Genomic DNA, 23,227 nt, shown 5'->3' with positions numbered 1-23,227 from the left:
GAGAGGCAACATCACCTCCTCCAAGGCTATTTTAAAACGTTGGCTCATTTTATAGCTGCTGGCACAGATGATGAGCCCAGTCTGTGTGTTTGTACAATATTTCTCCTTTCTTCCATTCACTGAATGAACCACTGCCTGCGAGCGCGCAGCTTGACTGTGCTCCAAATACTTCTTAGGTGATGAGGTTTATCCTCACAGCAGAAATGATAAAATTCAAAATATATACTGGAAACATACCTGTAAAGATGTGTTTCATTCACATAAGCTGATGTGTCCCAAATGTATTGTTTAATCCGTCTGCACCGGACAGTGCATTTCAACCACAGGCACGATCCTCCTACCTGGCAAACACCACCAAGCATGTTAGAGAAAAGGAAGCAGGGCATTGGTGTGTGCATCTGAAATGCAAAAACATAAAGAAGCAACTCTCTATGCTCCAAAATGAACATTTCCTTTCCACACCAATTTTGAAAATACTGAAATGCAAGTAACTGGCACCAAAATATACAACCAAGGCACTCTCCATACTGAATTTGGCAATTTATTAGGCTCCTAATTTCCATGTCTAGGATGTGAACATGGATTTACATGCATCATCTCATTTGGTAGATCTTAACATGCATGTCGAGTCTTCAAACAGCTGGGCCTTTGATTCTACTCGTTGGTAATTTACAGCTAGCTCAATGTGAGTAAATGACAAACAGAGGAGGATGTGTAAGCTGTAGCAACAAATCCCACCCAAGACCATTTACTTTCTTTTCCCCCCAAAAACCGTATTACAACTCTCTCTTGTAAAAAATAAATTTCAGAACAAGGCATTTAATTCACTTCATTGAGAAAAATAAAGACGATTCTATTACTTTAGAGCAATGAGCGCCCAACTATGGCTGAAAGGTACACCCTGAGAATTAAATGACTTTAATGAACCCATGGAGGTTTATAAAGCTGTGTTAGCCTAATTTGGGAAGGGCCACAAGATACAGGCATGAATGTCCCTGCTCATTTTTCTGTGCAATTCTCTAAGGATGCGGTGTTGTGAATATCATCGTCATCTTTGATGCTTGAAGCGTCTGTGGAATCTGGCTCACTCGCCACGATTCCAACAGAAGTCAGGCTGGCGAGGAAGGCGTGCACCCGCTGTGCATAGATGTCCCTGATGTTGAAGTAAGGTAGCTGGTTACACTTCTCTGGTGGGTCCTCCCCGCCCTGGTCCACATCAATGTCCTTTTGCTTCTGGTAGTACTTGGAAAACTTGTTGAAGATGATGGTGATGGGCAGAGCCACTACCAGGATGCCACAGATGATGCACGTGCTGGCGATGAGCTTGCCGGCCAAGGTGACGGGGTGCGTGTCTCCGTAGCCCACCGTCGTCATGCTGATGGTGGCCCACCACCAGCAGATGGGGATGCTGGTGAGGCCAGCCGTGGGCTCGTCCTTCTCCACGGAGAAGATGAGCACAGAGAAGATGGAGATGCCCACAGACAGGAAGAGAAGCAGCAGCCCGACCTCGTGGTAGCTGTGCCTCAGCGTGGCGCCCAGGGAGCGCAGCCCCACCGAGTGCCGGGCGAGCTTCAGAATCCGGAAGATCCTCATGAGCCGCAGGATCTGGACCACCTTACCCATGTTCTCAATGTCCTCGCTCTCCTCCTCCTTGGTGTCCACGGCCAGCGTAGCATAGAAGGGAACGATGGAGACGAAGTCGATTATGTTCAGGGGGTTCGTCCAGAATCTCTTCTGGCAGGGGGCCGCCCCCAGGCGGACGGCGAGCTCCCCGGTGAACCAGGCGATGCAGGCAATCTCCACGCCTTCCAGCACCGGGTCATCCACCTCCCCGTCCTCGTTCTGGAACTCCGACATGCTGTGCACGCACATGGCCACGATGGACGCCAGAACCACACTCAGGGAGGAGATGGCAATCAGCTTGGCCGAGAGGCAGTGGGCAGGGTTTTCCATGCGAATCCAGACTTTCCTCCGGAGCTGGCCAAACCACAGCCGGTCAAACTTCTCCAGCTCTTTCTCAAAAAGAGACGAGTCCTCGAAAGACGACTCGGTGCTGGCGCCGTGGCTCTTCTGCTCCCAGGCCTTCCCGCGGCCCTCCTCCTTGCGCTCCTGGTAGCGGCTGCTGCAGCAGGCGTCCAAGAAGAACTCGTTGATGCCCCAGTACTCGATCTCCTGGCAGAAGGAGAACACGCACAGCTCCTCCATGACGTGCAGCTTCCCCGTGTAGTAGAAGTTCAAGACGTATCTGAACAGGGATGGGTTCCGATCGAAGTAGTACTCTCTGTCCGCCACGCTGTAGTCGTCGCACAGCTCCAGGATGGCCTCCTCGGAGCGGCAGGAGAGCAGCCTCCCCAGCCGGGTGTGTGGGAAGCGCAGGAGGGTGCTCTGGTCCACCGACTGCTTAAAGCCCCCCACGTTCAAGTTGACGAGTTCCTCGTCTGGTCCAGGGCGACGGAAAAACTCACCAAACACCATGGTGGAGGCGGGCGGCGGCGCGCTGGCTGGGAGGGAGGACGGAGACTCTCGCGCTGCGCCTGGAAGGAACACAGGGCGTGTTAGCGCCCGAGCCCAGCGTGCCCTGCCCAGCTCTTTCCATCTGCCCCTTCCAGGACGCCAGGCTCAACTAAAAGCAAAGCAGGAAGTGGAACAAATAATAAATACACTATCACACATTTGGACTAGATGGAAATCAAACCCAAACTGGTTTTTTTTCTCAAAATCTTTGGTTTATAGATCCGTTACCTACTAAGAGGAAAGACTGCAATATTAAATTTTACGAATGCTAATTTCTAGTGCTGTATTTAATAAAGCATCCCAAATTACACCACACACGCACGCGCGCACACATACAGGCATCGTGAATCATTTTCACAGCACTAGCATTTCTGCAGTCTCACCACAGTGGCCCGGGTGTCTGGTGATGCTGGGCTCGGATGGGATAAGCCAGCTGCTGCCAGGCTCATGGCTGGTTTCTCCCCTTTTCTGGGCTCGGTCAAGCACCCCAGAAGCAGGCGGATGCTGCTGCTCTCTCCGCTGCTCGGTACCTCATCCCTAAGCCACACGTCCCTGGAGACCCAGCTCAGCCCTTACAAAGGATGGTGCTTTCCCCTCACGCGCCAGTGTTTCTCCCTTGAAGAGAAAGCCCTAGTCCCCAAGTCTGGATGTGGACAATCAAGAGGGTATCATTATCTCCCTGTCCTTAAATACTTTATACCTTAAAGAGACAGTTACCCTTCATGGGATGGCATTTCAAGTACATCCACTTGGAAAGAAACCGACTTGGAGAAACCTTTTAAGTTAATTGCACTATCAGTTTCCTGATACAAACACACTCCTCTCCCACCTCCTCCCTCAGCTCTCGGACAGCCTCCCACACAGCCCCAATCTACCAGCAACTCTTCGCAGACACCCAAGTCTCACTGGCCCGGCACACTGCCTGTTTTAGTTCTGACACTAACCAGAGTCCACCAGACCCACTTCTCCACCCCTTCCAGAGAAAATAACAGAACTTGACGATCACTCAACACGATGATGCTGCCTCAGAGCAGATGGTGCAGATAAAGGAAACTGTCACATACTGAGTTCCTACCACGTGAGTTGTACACATGTCCTTTGCTCCTTCTACCCTCTAAGGTGGGCATATAGAAAAACGGATCCTCAGACAGGCTGACAAGGGTCCCACGTTTTGGCAAATGGTACAGCCAGGATTTAAGCCCAGGTTTCATTGACTCCAAAGCTCGTGCTCATTCCACTACAGGCACTGCCCCCTGCTTCCTATATAATCCAATCATTCAGTGTGGGAAGTGCCAGAATAGAGGTGAATCAAGATCTTTGGGAATATTAAGAAAAGAGCAATAGCCTTTGCCTAAAGGGCATCAGGGCAGAGGTTACGTTCAGCTTGAATCTTGAAGGTTCGAGCAGAGTTGACCAAAGAGCAGGGGAAAAGACAGTTAAACCAGAGAACAACAAAAGGTGGGCCAATGACAGCTTTTGACGAACTCTGTACCTCAAACTAGAGTCCCAGCTCTAGCCCGTAGGCAAGACCACCGAAGGGTTTTCAGCAACGAGCAGGCATGGCTGCATTTGTGACCGTGACTCAGGAAGGCCCTTAACAGCGTGATGAAGATTTCCAAAAGGGGAAAGACCGGAGCCAAGGAGACAAGGCTGTACCGAACAGGTGCGAGGAGGTGAGGTCCCGAATGAGACAGCAGGGAGCAGTGGCGCATCCCAAGAGAAAGTGGCAACTTGGCAGGTGGACTCGCTGCCCTTCCCCCTACATGGGACCCGACTCCCAGGGGTGTGAATTTCCCTGGCAATGCAGGATATGACTCCCGGGGATGAATCTGGACCCGGCATCGTGGGACTGAGAGTATCTTCTTGACCAAAAGGGGGATGCAAAATGAAACAAATAAAGCTTCAGTGGCTGAGAGATTCCAAATGGAGTCGAGAGGTCATTCTTACGCATTACAAGATATCCCTTTTTTTAGTTTTTAGTTTATTAAATAGGTAGAAAGAAATACCTGAAACTGTTGAACTGCAATCCAGCATCTTTGATTCTTGAAGACGATCATATAACTATACAGCTTATTGGGGTGACCATGTGATTGTGAAAACCTAATGGCTCACACTCCCTTTTTCCAGTGTATAGACAGATAAGTAGAAAAATGGGGTCAAAAAGTAAATGAATAATAGGGGGGTGCAGGGGTATGAGATGTTTTGAGTGTTTTTTTTCACATTTATTTTTATTCTTATTTTTATGATTATTTCTTGGAGTAATGAAAATGTTCAAAAATTGATTGTGGTGATGAACGCACAACTATATGATGAGTCTGTGAACAAGTGTACACTTTGGAGGATTGTATGGTATGTGAATGTATCTCAATAAAATTGCACTAAAAAAAGAGAAAGTGGCAAATGCGGGAGACATTACTTGGTGACAGAAAAAAGGGATGAAGAAGCAGAATGCAAAAGTATGGGGTGTTTTCTAGTACATATAAGTGAAGGGACAGTGACACCACTAGAGGAAGCAGGAAGGTCACAGAGAGCTCTATTTTCCCTCATGCAGTGGAAAGCCAAGTCTATTGGTGAGACAAGAGGTTCCTCCTCTGAAAAGGACACACCAGAAGACACAGACTAAAAATACAACCCTCTGTCCATCCACCCAAGGAGGAGGCCTACAGTCATAAAAAATAAATATAAGTGCATTTGCTGTTGAGGCACCAGGAAAGAACGCGTTGCCATGAAACCAGAGACCACAGCGTGGTTTGAGATACCCATTAATATATCACTGAGCTCTGCAAAAGACTCGATTTTGTCCCTTTGCTTTCTATTTTCACTTAGATAGTATCTTTGAAGGGCCTAACTCAGCACTCCTGCTTGGTCCCAGCACTTATGGAACTTTGGATCTCTGAAAGCCGGCTCATGCTCATGACAAGTGTAAATGTAAACTGTTCCACGCAGCTGGTTTTAGCTGAGCTGACATGGAGACTTTAATGGAAGTTGTCTTCTGGTGGATTATCTTTCATCTCCTGGGTCATACTGGAAATCCACAGTGGCAGGAAGCCAAGGCCTGTCCTCACGATCCCCTGATCCCCTCTGCCGGCGTCAGTCTCGTTTGCTCGGAGGATGTGTCACGCATTCTCCAAGCACTCAGTAGGCCTCTGGAAAACACTGACATTGCCCATAACATCAGCCTTCCCACTCTATCCCCCTGCTTCTTATTCCTCCATGCCAGGGAAAGAGAGCCTGTTTCAAGATCTATTCATTCCACAAAGTCTAATCATACAAACAGCACACATGATAAAATCAGGGGCTTCTTAGGGGACTTGCAGAAGAAAGTGGAAAGCATCCCTTGACGAGATCAAAGGCTTCTGCTCAGAGGCCACGCTGAGATTCACTGGGCCACTGCAGCCAGGGTCACACAGCATGGGTCTGCCGCGTCTGGCCCAGAGCTGCCGACTTGGGGCAGGAAGGGGGGTGCCACCTTTCCCCACGTGGTGAGGTTCCCTTGCAGGCAGATGGCCCCTCGCCATTTACAAACATCCCTCGGGTCACTTGCTCCTCACTCTCACCCTGACCACACGGATTTTGCGATAAAGAAGCAAGACAAATGAGCATCATTCAGCTGCTAAAGCCTAAGCTACAGACCCCAGCCCAGTGCTGTCCACTCCACAGTGAGCTGGCACACATATATAAAGTGCATATAGAAAGGATGGTGCTTAACCTCATTATTTCCAAAATTCCTATATTCAAGCAAACATGCATTTAACAGCCATTCATTTATTCCTATGCAGAGAAGACTTACTGGATCAGAGGTACAGATATTTTAAAAATGACTCACACAAGTACCAAGATTTTAAAAATGGGGAATCCTTCTATAAAGTAGAAGTGGGAAGACCTTTCCTAAATATGACTCAGAATACAGAAAAAAATAAGAAAAGATCAATGAATTTGATTACATACACGTAAAATCTTTTTGCATAGAAAAACATACCATAAGCAAAGTAACAAAGAGACTATGGAAAAAATATTTGCAACCTGTATTACAAAACATTAGCATAGCTAACATACAGTGAACTTAAAAAATGGAAAAGAAGAACAACAATGATATAGAAAAATGGGCAAGAGTTATGAGCAGACAGTTCACAGAAAACAATGCAAATGACCACTAAACATGAAAAGAAAATGTTCAAATTTGCTTTAATAAAAATTAATGCACATTGAAACTAAACTGTAATATCAGTTTTCATCTTTCAAACTGGAAAAATATAAAAAGTCTGACCACATACTCTATTGACTAGGCTATGGGGAAACAGGTGCCCTCACGTTGCAAGCAGAAATGTAGTCAAAGGGAAATTTCATAAAGGGGAATTTGGCAAAATCTACCAAAACTCCATACACATTTGCCACTTGATCCAGCAAGCCCTTTTCTCTCAAAGATGGAGAAGTAAAAATTTAAAACACTTATACATTACTGTAAGTAACCCAAAAGCCCATCCACAGAGGACTGGCTTAATAAACTATGGTATATCCAAACAAGGGAATATAACGCAGCTCTAAAAAAGAATGAAGACTATCTCTGTATAATGCAATGCAGTAAATTCTAGGATATATTATTAAGCAGCAAAATAAAGAGCAAGTTAGGGAAAGGTATACATAGGATGCTACAATTTATCTAAGAAAGAAGAGTTGTGACATGCATACACATATATATTTGCTTATATAAAAAGAAAAAAAACAGTACAAAGATAAACAAAAAAGCTAATCAAACACTTTCTTATATGGGCAGGGAAGGAACAGGGTATAGGAGACAGTGATAGAAGCTGGAGTTGGGAACCATGTAAATGTCTTACCTAATTACGATACAAAATTAAATGAAAATGAAAAAGGTAATTCTTAAAAATTGATCCTTACTGTGCATCAAGCTGATGGCTTAACCTCAGAGAGATGAATTACTTAGACGTATTTTTAAAACATAATATTTGACTGTACAACCCTAATGGTGAATATACCCTAGGACAAAAAAAAAAAAACAACACTTAAAATGTTTTTGTAATCATATTGCTATAATTATTCTGAAACTTATTTTTTAAACTTTATCAAAAATTTAAAAAAAACCATTTCAAACAAAACAAAACAAAGAAATAAAAACAAATTCTGAAACTTTTTATATGCACACATAGGATAGCACAAATAAATTATCTGAATATCATTAAGAACTCCAAGGTGTTGGGTACAAAATCAGAGAAACAAATCAAAATCGAAGAAATTAAGTAAAAACCCAGGATCCTAAATGTGAATTGGAAATATTAGTCTGATCTCCTGATTTATCTTTTGTTTAAAAAAAAAACAACAACAACAACAACTTATTTTCTAGCTCTGGCACTGGAAAGACATAGAACAAAATGACTTATTAGAGTGGATGATGAGGTTCAGCATCCAGTACCTCTGTCCCCTTCAGGACTCGGGCGATCTCCCCCCCAGTGCTGGGAGTGTTTACAGCTAAGGAGCTCTCAGCTCAGTCCCTCTTTGTGACTTGCCCTCAGCCCAGAGTCACACCTCCCCGGGCAGCCCACATCCAATGAGCTGTCCGGGAGGGGTGGAAAGGCCAAACCGTTGCCTCCGGTGGGACAACTCAGCTCCAGAACTCCCCATCCGGTCAGCTTCCACCTCAGCTCACTTCACCCAGTCCAACTGCCTGCACTCCTCAGGGGTTGATCCCAAGGGCACCTCCCAAATAACTTCATACACATAAATCTGTCTCATTCTGTTTCCCAGAAAATCTAATTGAAGACAACTCAGTAACAGTGAACATCCCTAGTTTGCTCAGGTTAAGCCCCTAAACACCATTTATCACCAAAGGAACCAGGGCTTCTTGGAGAAATGTCTGCTCCCAGGCGTGAGGCAGGAAATGTACAAGAGAAGCATCCAGATTGGAAAGGAAGAAGTAAAATCATCTCTATTTGCAGATGACCTGATCTTGCATGTAGTAAATACTAAGGAATACATAAACACACTTAAAAAAAAAAACTATTAGCGCTAATAAATAAGTTCAGTAAGGCTGCAGAATACAAGGGCAAAACACAAAAATCATTTGCATTTTTAAGCCCTAGCAATGAGACAATCAAAAATGAAATTAAGAAAAATATTCCATTTACAATAACATCAAAAAGAATGAAATCTTTAGGAGTAAACTTAAAAAAAAAGAGGTACTAATTGTACACTTAAAACCAAAAAAAATTATTGAAAGAAATTAAAGAAGACCTTTAAAAAAAGGAAAAGAGGAAGTCAAATCATCTCTATTCGCAGGATCTTGCATATAGAACAATGCAATAGTTTATTCTATGGTCAACTGATTTTCAGCACAGGTGCCAAAACAATTCAATGGAGAAAGAGTAGTTTTTTTTCAACAAATGGTACAGGGACAACTGGATAGCCACATGCAAAGAAAGAAATTGGACCCCTATCTCATACCATGTACAAAAACTCGCAAAAAAATGGATCAAAACTCTAAACGTAAGAAACAAAACTATAAAACTTTTAGAAGAAAATATAGGCATAAGTTTTTGTGACCTTGGATTATGCAATGATCGTGTTGTATGATTCCACTTACATGAAATGCCCAGAATAGGCAAACCCGTAGAGACAAAGAAGTAGCTTCGTGGTTTCCAGGAACTGAAAGAAGGCAGGACTAGGGGGTGACTGCTAAGGGATTGCTTTCTAAGATGACGAAAATGTTCTGGAATTAGTGGCAATTGTTGCATAATCTTATGAATATATGGAAAACCACTGAATTACACACTTTAAAATGGTAAATTTTATGGCACATTAATTATATAGCAATAAAGCTGTAATCTAAAAATGGATTCCAGCTCATAAATAAGAAGGGATGACAACTAAAATATCACAATCTTGCACTCATTATGAAATAATGGATCTAGGCAGTGATCACCAATGGCTGCTAAAACCCAGATAAAAAGCTGCTGGAAAATAAGCAAACTCACAGCATCAGGGTCTAGACGACAGGTTACCAGGAGCTGGATTTGGGGGTTGGGAATGGGGAGTTAATACTTACATTGTACAGACCTTCCATTGGGGCTGACTGTAAAGTTTTGGAAATGGATGGTGACAATGGTAACACAACACTGTGAGTGCAATTAACAGCACTGAATTATACATGTGAATGTGGTTTAAGGGGGAAATTTGGTCATATATATATCACTAGAATAAAAATCCAAAGATAAAACATGGGACCCTAAAACACAGTAAACCCTACTATAAATGATGGACTACAGTTAAATAGTACCATTATAAAAATGTTCTTCCATGAATTATAAGAAATGTACCACAATAATGCAAGGTGTTAATAATAGGGTGGTACATGGGGGAAAAATACACCCTAACGTAAACTATGGACTGTAGTTAATAGTACAATTATAATGTTCTTTCATCAATTGTAACAGAGGTACCACACTAATGCAAAGTGTTAATAATGAGGGGGCAGGGGTGAGAACTTGTATTTTCTTCAAGATTTTTCTGTAAATCTACATCTTCTCTCATAAAAATATATTTTTAAAAAAGCTGATGGGAAACATTAAAACAGGTAGATCAGAGTAGTAAGACTTGAAACCACCCACAAATTAATTCTAACATGACAAAAGAGATGATACAATGCGCCTCCTAGTGCTGCAATATTTTTGCCCCCCAAACCAGAAAAATTAAATCTGACTTTGATCAAGCCTCTGGATTGAACCACCAGTTGAAATAAAATACAGATTTCAGAGGAACATGGCCCATGACCCCTCGAGGCTGCCATCAGCAGAATCCAGACTGCGGGAAAATGCACATGACAATGACACAGGCCAAACACATCCAATGGCTCCTGATTCTAACAAACCAAACTTTTTTAGAGATTATGGAAATCAAGGACATTTGAATCCTAACTCTATACTTCAGAGTATAAAAGAATCATTGTTAATTTTTCTAAGTGCACTAATAACATTGTAATTTGCTGCTAAAAATAGTCCTTACCTCTTGGAAATACATATTGAAATATTAATGGATAAAATTATATGATGTCTTAGATTCATTTTTTTTAATCTATGGGGTGGGGGGAAGGTTTGGAGGAAGACACAGATCAAACAAGATGGCCATGAGTTGATAATTGTTGCAGCCATGCATAATTCTATCCAGTTTTGTATGCATTTACAATTCCCCATTAAAAAGGTTTTAAGACCAACTTAAGCACCTTTCAGGGCCATACACTTGCTAAGTGCTTTTCATATAAACTATTATTCACCCTTTTATCCCCAGCACCAGGTGCAATGTCTGGAAACTGACTCATTTCTTTTAGTTCTCTCAACAAGAGTAGACAGTAATAGTAGCAGAGTAAGTGAGAGATCTTATACACTACGTTGCAAATGGAGAAATCCAAAGTTCAGGGTTTGGCCAACATTATTCAGCATCTGGGCTCTTCCCGCTTCACCTCAAATAAGAATACCTAAATAAAGAAGGCGGGAGGCTGATGGGACTGACTGATGTCTAATCTGAATCCTCTGCCAGCCATCCTTGGTAGGGGTTGGTCCCAGCCTGCCAAGGACACTGGGGGCTTCCAATCAGGCACCTCTGTGGATACAAAAGCAACCGGCCACAGAGCAGAAGGATCCGCCGCTCTTGCCACTCCTTCCAAATGAAGAGCTTTGGTTCACCATATCAACTCGACTAACTGGGACCTGACGTGCCCATAAGGATGACATTCCATCCTATCTGTGGCCACGGAGACTCTTGGTGTTCATAATCGAAAAAAGAGAAAAGGAGGTCAGAAATCCAAGAAATGCACTGGCAGCTTAAAAGAAAAGCTACACTGACCCACTTCTCTCCAAGTGGCAGCCTACAACTTCTTTCCAGAGCCATTAACCTCTTACTCACCTCTTCTCTTTCACTTTTATTGGCTTCATGCTATCAAACTAACTTAAAAAAGTGCTCCCAAATCCGTGTCCTTCCAAGGCTGGTGCGTATCCATGCGTGTGGTTCAGTGGTTGATAACACTGTCACTTTACTCAGAAAAGTAACAGAGCATAACAAACACAAGCCCTTGGACAGAATCATTTTTTAAAAGCAAGTCCATCAAAGTAAATGAAAAGCTAGTCTACTTTTTCCTTCCCACTTGTCCAAAATCTACCAGCCTTTCATCAAAGAAAGAAATAGGGCATTTTTCAGCATTAATTCTGCCATGTTTTGGGGACATTCTTCAGAAAGCTTCACTTCACTCTACTATATTTAAAAGAAAAATCACTTAGGGTTTTAGAGAAAGTCAGCCTAATCCTGTTTCTGGTCATGCCATGTGAGAATACTCTAAATAAAACCCAGCCAATGTAAATAAAAGTGAAACTCTAAACTCAACCCATCCCCAAATCCCAGTACCCTCCTCCAGGCACGTTCCTCTGTGAAGACTTTTTCTCGGAGCAAGTCCCGTGGGTTACAGCACCAGTGGCATGTGGGGGAAGGAAACTCAGGAGTCAGTGACAGGAGAAGAACAGAAAGGTGACTCTGTGTCTATAGCATCGTATGGCTCTCCTAACCCTTACAGATTTTCATGCAGATTTGGAAACTGAGATGCTTGATGAGGACTTCAGTGAAGCAGACTGTTTTTTACTACACCTAAAACAGTGCAATTCTCAGAAACAAAAAGCTGTTGGCAAAGATGTACAAGGACATGCATAGAGCAAGAGTGTACACCATGTCAAACTTCAAAGAACCTTCTGGATTTGAGCCTTTGTCCTCAGGGATCGACATTTCCTAAAGCTCCTACATGAGGCCATCACTCCAGGACCCTCCAAGCGCCTCAGCCCACCTCCTGAGGAAGCTTTGATGAAAGTGCATGTCATTCTAATGGCCAAGGAGACAGGCAACAAAACTTCCTCCGTGTCTGTCCCACTTCTGACGTGCTCTGATGGCTCGCTCCACAGCTGACAGCGTTCCAAAGGCACAGGCCCGAGTCATCACTGGGTCCCAGGGCCACCTATTTCAGAACATTCATAACCTGAACCCAACTTTTAAATACTGACCTCAACAAAATAAACCCATCATCTCCCTTTATTCGTGCTAAGCATTTAGAAGCTACTAACAAAAGAGAAAGGCTAGGACTCAACAAACTTGTGTGTGAGGAGCCTCTCCCCAACTACCTGACCTTGGGTGGGCAGAGTCTTGATCTACGAAACAAGATGGCAAACTCACCTTGAGGACGAAATAACAAATGCGAGAGCGTTTTGAAAACAAAATGCACAAGACACATGTAAAACCTTATTCCAAAAATAATACATTCAGGTAATAGCCTCTCCCCCTCCCTCTCTATACCCCCGGTCCCTTCCCTGTTCTCCCCTCCCCCCAGCTGGCACAACCATATCAGTTATACTCATTCTCTCCTGGTCTCTATTTAGCATGGCTGCTTCTCTGTGGGAACTCCAGGGGTCCTTATAATTTACACAGCTCATCTGCAAGCAGAAGGCTGCTTGGGAGGCTGAATGATTTAGTGAACCAAATAACTAGTCATCTATTCCATTTGTAAAAAGCAAAGAATCTCAGGCGATAGCTTTTCAACCAGAAACAGGAAAAAGTGTGGCCCTTGTCACAAGAGGGAAGCATAAACCCTGCGGCAGAACCTTATCACATCTCCAGATAAGCCACGTTACATGGAGGAATGATGGACAAATGTAACCGCAAAGCCCTGGCATCGCGGGGACAGAGTTTTAGAGAATTTGAACACCCTTGGGCCAAATTAATAGTGCCCTGTGTCCTCCCCTCTTTTCGCCCTTCACCGTCTCCACAGCCCTTTGGTCCACCTTTACGTAGCACGCAGCACGACCACACGGGGTACACTGGCCTTGCAGAGGCCCCCTCACTGCTGAGCTGACACCCCTGCTACCCTCTAAGCTCCTCCTTGGGGGAGATCTTCTGCTGCCCTCCCTACACCCCAGCCCCTGGTACTAACTGCTCCCCATAGTGTGGTACAAGATACTCATCTTCACCTAGAGGAATTAACAAAAGGTCTCATTGCTTTTGTCCAAGAGTGAGCAGAGTCACCTAGACCAGGCCTGAGGAAACCGAACGCTTCCAGCGGCCAAACAAGAAAATTAAACAAATGAGGCGGCCGGTTGGGGCCGTGGTGAACTAACCACATGCGCCTGAATGAGCCAGAGGCTATCGGTGCCAGCGTCCTCTGTGGGGACAGGCGCTTGGGTTCCACGTGGCAGGGGAACCTGGAAATCCTCGTTTGCACGTGGGGTATCTCAAGTTTAACCGGAACTAACCCAACATGCTTTAATAAAACTGTGTGCCCGGGCCAGGTACCCCCGAAAGTCCGCAGCCTGCGGCCTGAGCCGGCCCTCCCCAACCCCATCTCCACAGGAGGCAGAGAGACTCTAAAGCCACAAATGGAACCTTGTCAGGAAAACAGGGGTGTCACTCCCTCAAGTCCCAACTATAAATCCGCCCCCCCAAAAAAAGAACACCTGAGCTACAGAATTTTCCCAAAAGGCCCACCCGCCCCCCAAGACAACTCCAGTCTGGGCCTTCGGGGCTGACTCTCTCCCCTTCTCCTGTGGTCCCCACTGCCCAGTGGCTTTCAGAACAGGCTCCGGCGTCTTACCTGCATTTCTGCCACTATCTCGGGGTGGCTCTCCTCCTCCTCTGCCAATCAGAGGGGCGGGAGAAGAGGACGGCGCGAGCAGCTCTCACCTGCGCGGTGGTGGTGGCGAGGCCGCGGCGTCCCGCATCCTGCCCGGAGAGGTGGCCATCGTCACCCGCGACGCTCCGCTCTCCTTCCCGCGCCGGGATCTGCGGTGCACATGGGGGTGGCACCTCGCAGGAAGAGGAGAAGAATCCCGCTCCCTGGCTTCGGCGGCCACGCGGGCAAGGGGCGTTGGCGCTCACCTGCAGAGGAAACGGTTGGCGAACCTGTGACTCCACGGAGGATGTGCCCAGGATGTCCTGAGCCTCAGCGCCCGGGACTTGCCCAATTGGACCCAAATCCTCGGCCCCCCTAGCTCACAGGGAGGGTGGTCTCTTCCCTGTGGCGTCCCCACTCCCACTGGACACGAAGGGGACAGACGCCACCCGCACCAGATTCACCTCCGCCCGGTGATGGATGCCCAGGGCCCAACGATGGTGCCACTTGGAGGAGGCCGGGCCCCAGAGGTCGGCGATGTGTGCAGTGACCAAATACAAGTGGGCACCAGAGCAGGCTGCCACGCTCAATCCCACGCACTTTCTCACAGGAGTGTCATTTTCCTAACAAATTTATCAAGGATATGTATAGACTTCTGTAGAAGTGCATTTAATCCATTTTGGAGACCAAGCTCCCACACAGCTGCCCTAATAGAATTATCGCAGCCGCTCTAATTCGAAATCAATGGGTCTCAAAGGCGGGCCCGATTCGATTCTGCTGTATCTGCCCACCGTCCCAGGCCGCAGATCTGAAAGACTCGCCATGAGTCTCCGTGAGAGCACACAGTGCTCCAGTTAAAGCGTGTGTGCTGGGTATGCGGGGGCTGGGGGTGCAGAGGGGAAAAGCATGTTGTAGGTTTCTAACAAAACAAGTAAAAGGACAAATTTGGGTCTAGTTCTCTGAACAAATAAGGAAAGCAGAGAAGTTTCAGTTCCCATCCAGGCAGGCCTTGCCTCGTGTTGATGCATTCCCACAGATCTGTACTAGTATTGAAGCCCCCACCCATCCATTTTCATGTGTTCCAATCAGCACCAGGGCCCAAAAGAGAATTTTAAAAAAAGAAAAAGAAAGAAGACTGATTCTGAGTTCAGAAAGGAACTGAAAGACTTGAGAGAAGTGCCTCTGGCTATGTCAGTTATTAAACAAACCTTCCTTAGAGTCATCCATCCACCAGGCATCCCATCAGGTGGTGGGATTACAAACAAGATCCAGAACCTGACCTCAGGGAGCTCCCAGGCCCCCAAACAAATACTAAACAAGTGTCCGCGCCCTAAAAACATCAAGCGGAAACGGAGAGGGAGCAAAGCAGGCTCACAATTCCTGAGCTAGTCTCCACCAGGGGCAGAGCAATCTTTAAGCACATACAGGCTTTGCAGAGGAGTGAATTTTTACCCCTAGCAGGTTTGAAAAAGAGGAAGGATCCAGAAGCACAGCTTGCACCTCTAAGATGGGGCGCCTGGCAGAAGAGACAGAGAAATCTCAATGCAGATGAACAAAATAAATTCAGAAGCTAAAATCATCCTCGTCCTTCACAGCCTCCCAGGAGCCCGGCCTGGGGTCGCCACAGACAGGTGGGCTCCGAGGAAACGCAGAAATGCTGCTGCCGACTCGGTAAGAGAACAGCACACACACCTAGTCTTGCTTTCCCATCAGACGCCTTTATAAATGTAGCACATTTGGAAGCCAGGTAAGACTAATCGGGCTGGGAGATAATTAATTAACTGCAAACAGCTTTGACACCATTATATTAATTACTAAATAAAATAAAGTGCTTAGGCTATTCGGAACTTCTAAGAAACTGCAAGCACTGCTAGGCTGTCCCTTTCTCTTTGCCTTTCCCCCAAATTCAGAACCCCTCTGCCTTGTCCCATTCTCCACCACCATTAGTCTCATCCAAACGCTGCATCTTTAGAAAAGGTGCGACACCAGTCACTAGTACCCTTCAGTGTGAATTTATTGAGTTCACAGCCTTCTCAGGGCACTCGCAGTCTAAGCCTGACCTCAACATAAAGTGACAACTGGCGTCTGCTGAGTCCCTGTCACCTGCCAGGTACTTTCCTAGGAATTTTCCACACAACACCTCTCCACCCCGTTGGTGTAAGTATTATTACTGCCGTTGGACGGATGGCTCACTGAGGTTCAGGGAAATTCGTGTCAGCACTCAACTCAGCCCTGCCTGATTCCAATTCGTGTGGGAAATCAAGGTCCGCTCGTCATGGTTGGGAAACTTGGTGAACGGCAGGGAAGGACTGGAAGAGGGGGGCTGAACATGGCCCAAAGCAGCAGGCTATGGGGGAGAAAAACATGTACACCCAACATATGCTCCCCTTCCCGCATAACAACCCCACCGATCGTCCCTAGTCCTCTAGGCTCCTCCCCTCCCCGCCAGGGTCAATCTGTCCTGAAGAAGGGAGAACTGTTTGTGATTTAGCACTTGAGCAGGTCTTGGACTTGGCTGAGTGATTCCACAGGATCCTGGCAAAACTCATAAGTTCACTCGAGTGTTGGTGTCCTTGGCAGAATTCCTGTCTACACACTAAGGGCAAAACCCTCTGTGTCATCCTCACACCTCCCGCCAGCCTGGCTTCATCTCCTGGTGGGTGGACCACAGCACTTGGAAATGTACACAGCGACCACCTCTGTTACTGGGAGGGAAAAGAGGAAGGCTGTGAGACATCCACCTGTCCCATCATCTGAGACCCGGCCCCAACCTTAAAAGGAGCAGATGGACCACCGACCATCCATGCACACAACAATGACCCCCGTCTCCTTCTCCCCAGTCTCGGAATCATGCAGATGAGATTGCCCCCCAAAAATTACCCTCTGAGGTCAGTGCCTAACAGATGCGAGCAGACTCTCAGAGGGACACTATACAAAGGCGCACGCGTCCTGTGTGTGCCCGACGCCACCCTGGCCACCTGCTTCTGGGACGGTGACATGGCAGGGCCACCCACCAGCCTGAGAAAGCCTCCGGCCAGGGACAGCATCTCAATATAGATCTCAATACCCCATGTTTTTCCTGAACCCAATCCATGTCCCCAGGCCAGCAAGACCACAAAGTCAATAAATGATGAGCGTCGGGGTGGACGATGAAAGGCAGCTGTTCAGCGATGGCGGCCAAGCAGGGAGGTGCAGGAGACGGCACTGGTGGGCAATACCCTTCCTGGGACCATCCAAAGAAGATCCTTGTCCCGAGGCTCAGCATCTCCCACCCTGAGTGGTCTTTTACTATCAGGACCTGAGTTTCCCCATCATGAAACACCTAAAACCTTTCTTTGATCTGGTTCCAGGCCCACCAAGGCACCCCCTGGGGACTGGGTTCCCGTGTTCCTTCCACCAGGAGCACATGAGCTCCACAAGCTGACACCAGTGGCCACTAGGTCTACTCGTCCGACATTAGTGATACTCAGTAAGTGAGGAACAGATTCATTTACTCAGTCTTCTCTGAGTTCCACTGCAAGGCAATCTCCTCGAGTTGGATCTGCTCCGGGACACCTGGAAGTAAGTTTCTGCGTGGTAAGGCTGATGGGCACCCACACCCTGGACTGTGAGGTCACCGGGTGAACGGCCCATTTGACACCCTCCTGGCACCCTGTCAACCTCCCCAGAGACATCCTCACTGTTCAGACTCCCACAGCAGGTTTCTCAACCTCAGCATTGCTGACACCTGGGGCCGGATAATTCCTTCTTGGAGGGGCCATCTCGGGCACTGGAGGAGATCTGCAGCACCCTGGTCTCCACCCATGGGAGCCAGGGGCACACAGCCCCTCCCTGAGGTTGAGAGAACCAAAGCAGTCTCCAGATAATGTCCATTGTCCCCGGGGCAGCAAAAGTAGCTCAGCCTGAGAACCAGTGTTCTCCAAGCAGATGCAAGCTGGAAGGCCACATGTGGCCAGAGAGCTCAGAAGGACTGATTGTATTGATACTTTAATCTGCTGAAAGAGCTGGAGAATAGTCCCCAAACACTTGTTCTTTTAGAATTTAGTCACGGTATTTCTGATGTCAGGCAAGCAAAACTTAACAAAACGAGGAAAGATAAAAAGCAAGATGAACCTTTTGTTGAAACTCCAAGCACGCTACATGCAATTTGAGCCTAGAGTCTAAAGGTTAGCGATTTTCTCCATGACCGTCTATCTAACATTTTGGTACCAGAACGAGACACCATTCTCACACACTGACACAGTTCCAAATATATGACCTGCTACAGCTTTCTTCAGCTAGCAGTGCTACTCCCGAACACATCCACTCCTGACCAAAATTCCAATCTTACGGCAACTCACTGCTGTCCCAGGACAAATGCAAATGCACACCAGGTTTGCAGAGTTGCCACTATCCATCACCTACAGACCAATTTTCAATAAAATAGGAGAGTAATGAAATAATAGGAATAATAGTAAAATATGAAATTCGACCCTACTTCTTTCTTGCTTAACTAATGAGAATTGTAGTCCAGGGTTTTGTGTAAATAAAATTAAAATATCACAATCAAGCTACCACAACTGGATTTAGTATGCTAAAAGAACTGTACTTACATTTAAATCCTATAATCCAAAAAAAATCAGAAAAATACAATGCCTTCCATTTGATTCAGACTGGATTACTTTGAATATCCCTGAACTGCTTACTTTTTCCAGGTTATCAATTTTCAAGACGTGCCTTAAGTTAATATAAGAAATCCCTGAAATAACAGTGATTTTGTGGTGGTGTTGATCTGTCCTAAGAAGCAAATGAAAACTTATATGAGTCAAATGTATTCAGGGATTAAAAATAAATTACAGGAATTCTGCTCTTCCCTCAGAAAACCAGTCAGTGCTTTCTTTCTAAAGCCATGCCTCTAAATTATATTTGAAAGACTAATATAAATTACCTTTCTCTGGGCCATTCACAATGAGTGAACGCAGTACCATCTCCAGAAATCCCAAAGGCTTGACATGTGGGTAACTAAACACTGCTCTGTTCTCCTCAGGTTCTGGGTTCCCAGACAACCTCCCCTGGGGAACAGAGGGGTACAGTGGGGACGCTGCTGAGTCACCTCAGCCTACAGAAAGGAAAGCAGAGGTGGACAGGCCCAGAGCAGCCCTGGGGAAGCAAAACCACAGAGCCACCAGCCCCAGCAGCTCCGTGTGCTGACCTGGCCCTGGGGCCACCCTAAGTGGCCCATGTGCCAGCATCTCACGGACCCCAGGAAGGAGCTGTCCTGGCTCCGTCCCACCCACGGCGTGACTGGCTGAAGCCCGGTGCTCCTTGGTCTCCTCGTTTCCATGTTGAAACGGCTGTGTGCACCAATGTCGGCACTGACACACCAACAGAGAGAGGGACCAAAAGCAGGAGCTTTGGAAAGTGGAGGGAGAAAAACATCTCACGTGATGACGGCAGCTGAGACTGGTTCAAGGAAAGCTTTCTGAAACGTATCACAAAATCCCAGTTTCACATTTCAGAATGGATCCTGAGAAAATAACACACCCATGTGCAAGGGTACATGGTATTTGCTGTGACTGTTTATTCATCAGCATGAAAGGGCAAAGGCAACACAAATGGCCATCAAGAGGGGATGGTCAGAGAGAGCGGGGCGTGGCCACACTGCAGGGTTCTCCGTGACCATCACAAACACTGGCATAACAATAACTGCAGCTGCCTATAGGGAGTCAGACCCTGCTCCAAGCAATCACGTGTTGGAACCCTGTAATCCTCACGACACTCAGGCACGCAATATTTTTATTTATTCATTTTGCAAATGGGGCAGCTGGGGACAGGGAAGTTCACTAACTCTGTGGGGTCCATAACTATCAGGTGAGAGCCCCGTGGTTTGAACCGAAATGACAGCAACGCTCTAAAGCCCATTCTTGTAAACCTTATGCTCGGTGCCAGCACCCCTTGTGGGAACAGAGGCTCAGGTTCGGTGTTGCAGAGGAACCTGGCAATCTTGGTTTGATGGAATTGGTTTGAAATCCTGGTTTGATTAGAAATCAGGTTTGATGGAATTGGGAGTGATTTTTGCTTTCTGTTCTATACCTCCCAACATGATGTGAACTTCTATAAAGGGCCAGGTGTTCTAAGGTAATTATAAAAATAGTTATTTCTAGTCGGAAACATAAAAGGTCTCCGCAGCCTTGGTAAGTCTTCGGGCAGGGGCGGGCAGACGCGCACGCGGGAACTTACAGGTTTGCCTGAGGTTGGATCCCGCGTCCTCTGAGGGGCTCGCTAGCCCCGCTGTCCAGTCCCACGTGCTTTGCGGCAGGCCCTGCCCTGGGAGCTGCGGAGAACAAGAGACAGAGCGGATCTTAGAGAGGGCAGGAGGGTAAAAAGGTGACCACGCAACTGCAGTTCAAGGTCCAATGCGTCAGGCACATGAGGAGGAGTGGAGAAGGCCCCACGAGGCTTGGAGGGGGTAAGGAGTTACCCCGAGATAGGGCAGGTAGGGACAGGGGGTCCATGAGCTGAGGTGAGGTTTGAACAAGGACAGGAGACGGGTAAGGGGAAGAGGAGCGCTCTCCAGACAGAGAACCGCGAGGCAGGTCTTGGGGCCCGGAAAGCTTGGGGGCTGTACAGAGAGCAGAAGGGGGTCTGGTTCAACCAGGAGACAGCCCTCTGACCTAAAGATGCTCCTATAGCATAATTCCCTTCAGATACAAACACCCCGACTCTCCTATCATATTCCACACCCCCTGAGCTAGGAATAGCAGATGTAAGAGAGGACACTGCATTTCCTGCGGCCAAAGAATTGGTTGAAATAAAGGAACCCCAACCCAGCCCCCCGATCTATTTAGCCACAAGGAACCAATTAGAGAAACATAAAAGCCTCTTGGAGTTACTTATTGCTGTTATGCTAGAACAAAATCAGAGGTGCCGGTGGGGACCCCAACCCTCCTGGAGCTCCAGAGACCTGAAACGGCCACACTGGCTTCTGGTAGCACCAACCAAAACGGAGACGGCGAGAGCAGAAACCACGGTTGCCGGGCCGGCTCATCCCGGGTCTCTTTTTGACCCCATTAGATCTCTTCTTCATCTGGGGGTCTGCAGAAAGAATTCGGAAGGTCCCTGGACTGAGATGGGAGGAAAAAAGTCCTTCTTTGCACTCATCTGTAACAGAAATTTAGCGATTCCTTCCTTTAAACTGCAGCCTTGACCCAGAGCAGTTTTCCCAGCACCTGTGACTGTGCCCCAGTAGAACCCTCCGGTAATTTCATATCACTTCTGACTTGTTTCAGAAATCCCAAAACATTTACACTCACTTCACTTTGACACTCAGTAGTTCTAGCCCTACTGCTAGGCCTGAATGAGTTAATAAGGAAGTATATACGTTACTAAATTGTAAATGTTAATATTTTGATAACTGGATTTCACTACAACTGGATTCCTTTATATCCTGTGTCCTGTTTCTGCCTTTAAAAACGTCATTCTGAAAAGTAGTCCATGATTTCCCCAGACCCGTGCAGAGAGGGTTAAGACTCTCTTAGCCAGAGACCCTGTTAAAATGTAAGTCACTCCGTGTCCGTACTGTGTCCCCCTCCGGGGTTCCCTGACTAGAGGGAAAGCCCCTGCCCCTTATGTAGGTGACCTCATGCTCCCCCTGCTCTCTCACTCGGTCCCCCTACTCCTGCCCCTGCCAGGAGGACATCCCCACCAGGCCTTCGCCCGGGCTGCCCTCCGTGCCTGGGCCACTCGTTCCCCAGGTGACCCCGTGACGTGCTCCCACTTCCTCCAGGTCCTTTTTCCAGCCTTCCTTGGCTACTGTGCTAGACTGAGTTACGTACCCCAGGAAGAAAGCATGTTCCCATCTCTATCCCACCCCTGCGGGTGTGACCCCATGTGTAAATGGAACCTTTGGAAGATGCTGTTTGCAGTCACGGGGTGACCAGCTAAATTGGGCTGACCAGCTGAATCAGGCTGGGTATTAAGCCAGATTAGCAGAGTCCTCCTACAGAGAACCTGGAAGTCACGGGCACCAGAAAGGAGAGGACATCGCCACGGGACGGGAGACAGGAGACAAGCCAAGGAATCCTGGGGACACTGTGCTCCGGACTCCAGGGAACGCAAGCCTGGTCCATACCGTGATTTTGGACGTCTTGCCTCAAAACCGCGAGCTAATAACTTCCTGTTGTTAAGTCAAAACCAGTTAGAGGAATCCGGGAGGGCAGCTCAGGCAGACTCAGCCGGCGGCCCTTAAACGGCCAACAATCCCCCGGAAGACCCTACCCTCCTTGCCCACTTTATGTGACCCACAAGCATTTCTCACTCCCTAACACTTAGAGATTGATATTTATTTATCTTGTTTCTTGTTTGCTTTCCACGCGGATATGCACACTCCATGAGGGGGAGACTTTGTCTTATACACTGCCGTAGCCCCAGTCCTAGAGCCTTGTCTGACACATAGTAGGCACTTAAAAATAATACTTTGAACTAATTTATGAATCAAGGAGCTGGTTGGCATTTGTCAAAGAACTCAGCTGTTAGCTGCTTCTGTTCCATGGCACTACCAGGAGAAAAGAAAAATCACAGCAAATTGAAATTGCAGTCACCAAAGAAGGAAAGACAGTGACTTACTTAGCCACTGCAGATAGCAGATCTATTTTCTCTTCTTGCTGAAGAGAGTTTTTATGAAAGAAAAGATGGATAAGTTCTAACACAAAAATATAAGCTATTGGATCAAGTTACATCATAAAATGAATTCAGGAAAGTAAGAAGAAAAATAGGGGATACGGCATAAAACCAATAAAGGCACACTTACGCAGACAGCAATACAAGTGGAACCCACTCATAAGGTCTATATAAGACTCCCGTGGCCACTGATGAAAAGAAAGGGGTGGGCCCTGCACGAGGAGACGCAGGTGATGAATCACCACATGGACACTGCTCAGCCTACATAATCCCATTTTAAGGCATACCTGCTTACATACTAAAATATCAAAACACATTTAACTCTGGTGACAAACCCAAAATTGGCAAGGCCGTTTCAACAGAGACATACAAAGCTCCTAACCCCACCTGCAACCAGGGAGCACT

General features: G+C 46.7%; 1 protein-coding gene across 1 annotated transcript; it reads right to left on the bottom strand.

The window, feature by feature from the left end:
• Positions 1-523: 523 nt before the first annotated feature.
• Positions 524-19,601, bottom strand: KCNS3 (potassium voltage-gated channel modifier subfamily S member 3). Its single transcript, XM_037813056.1, has 3 exons — positions 19,588-19,601; positions 14,236-14,430; positions 524-2,534 (listed from the first exon to the last, which is right to left on the bottom strand). Exon 3 carries the CDS (start codon positions 2,473-2,475, stop codon positions 1,000-1,002), a length of 1,476 nt encoding a protein of 491 aa, XP_037668984.1. The 5' UTR covers positions 2,476-2,534; positions 14,236-14,430; positions 19,588-19,601; the 3' UTR covers positions 524-999.
• Between the last annotated feature and the right edge of the window lie 3,626 nt (positions 19,602-23,227).

Source organism: Choloepus didactylus, chromosome 20 (assembly GCF_015220235.1).
Source record: "Choloepus didactylus isolate mChoDid1 chromosome 20, mChoDid1.pri, whole genome shotgun sequence".
Classification (NCBI taxonomy): Eukaryota; Metazoa; Chordata; class Mammalia; order Pilosa; family Megalonychidae; genus Choloepus; species Choloepus didactylus.
This window is presented reverse-complemented; position numbering and strand designations above follow the sequence as displayed.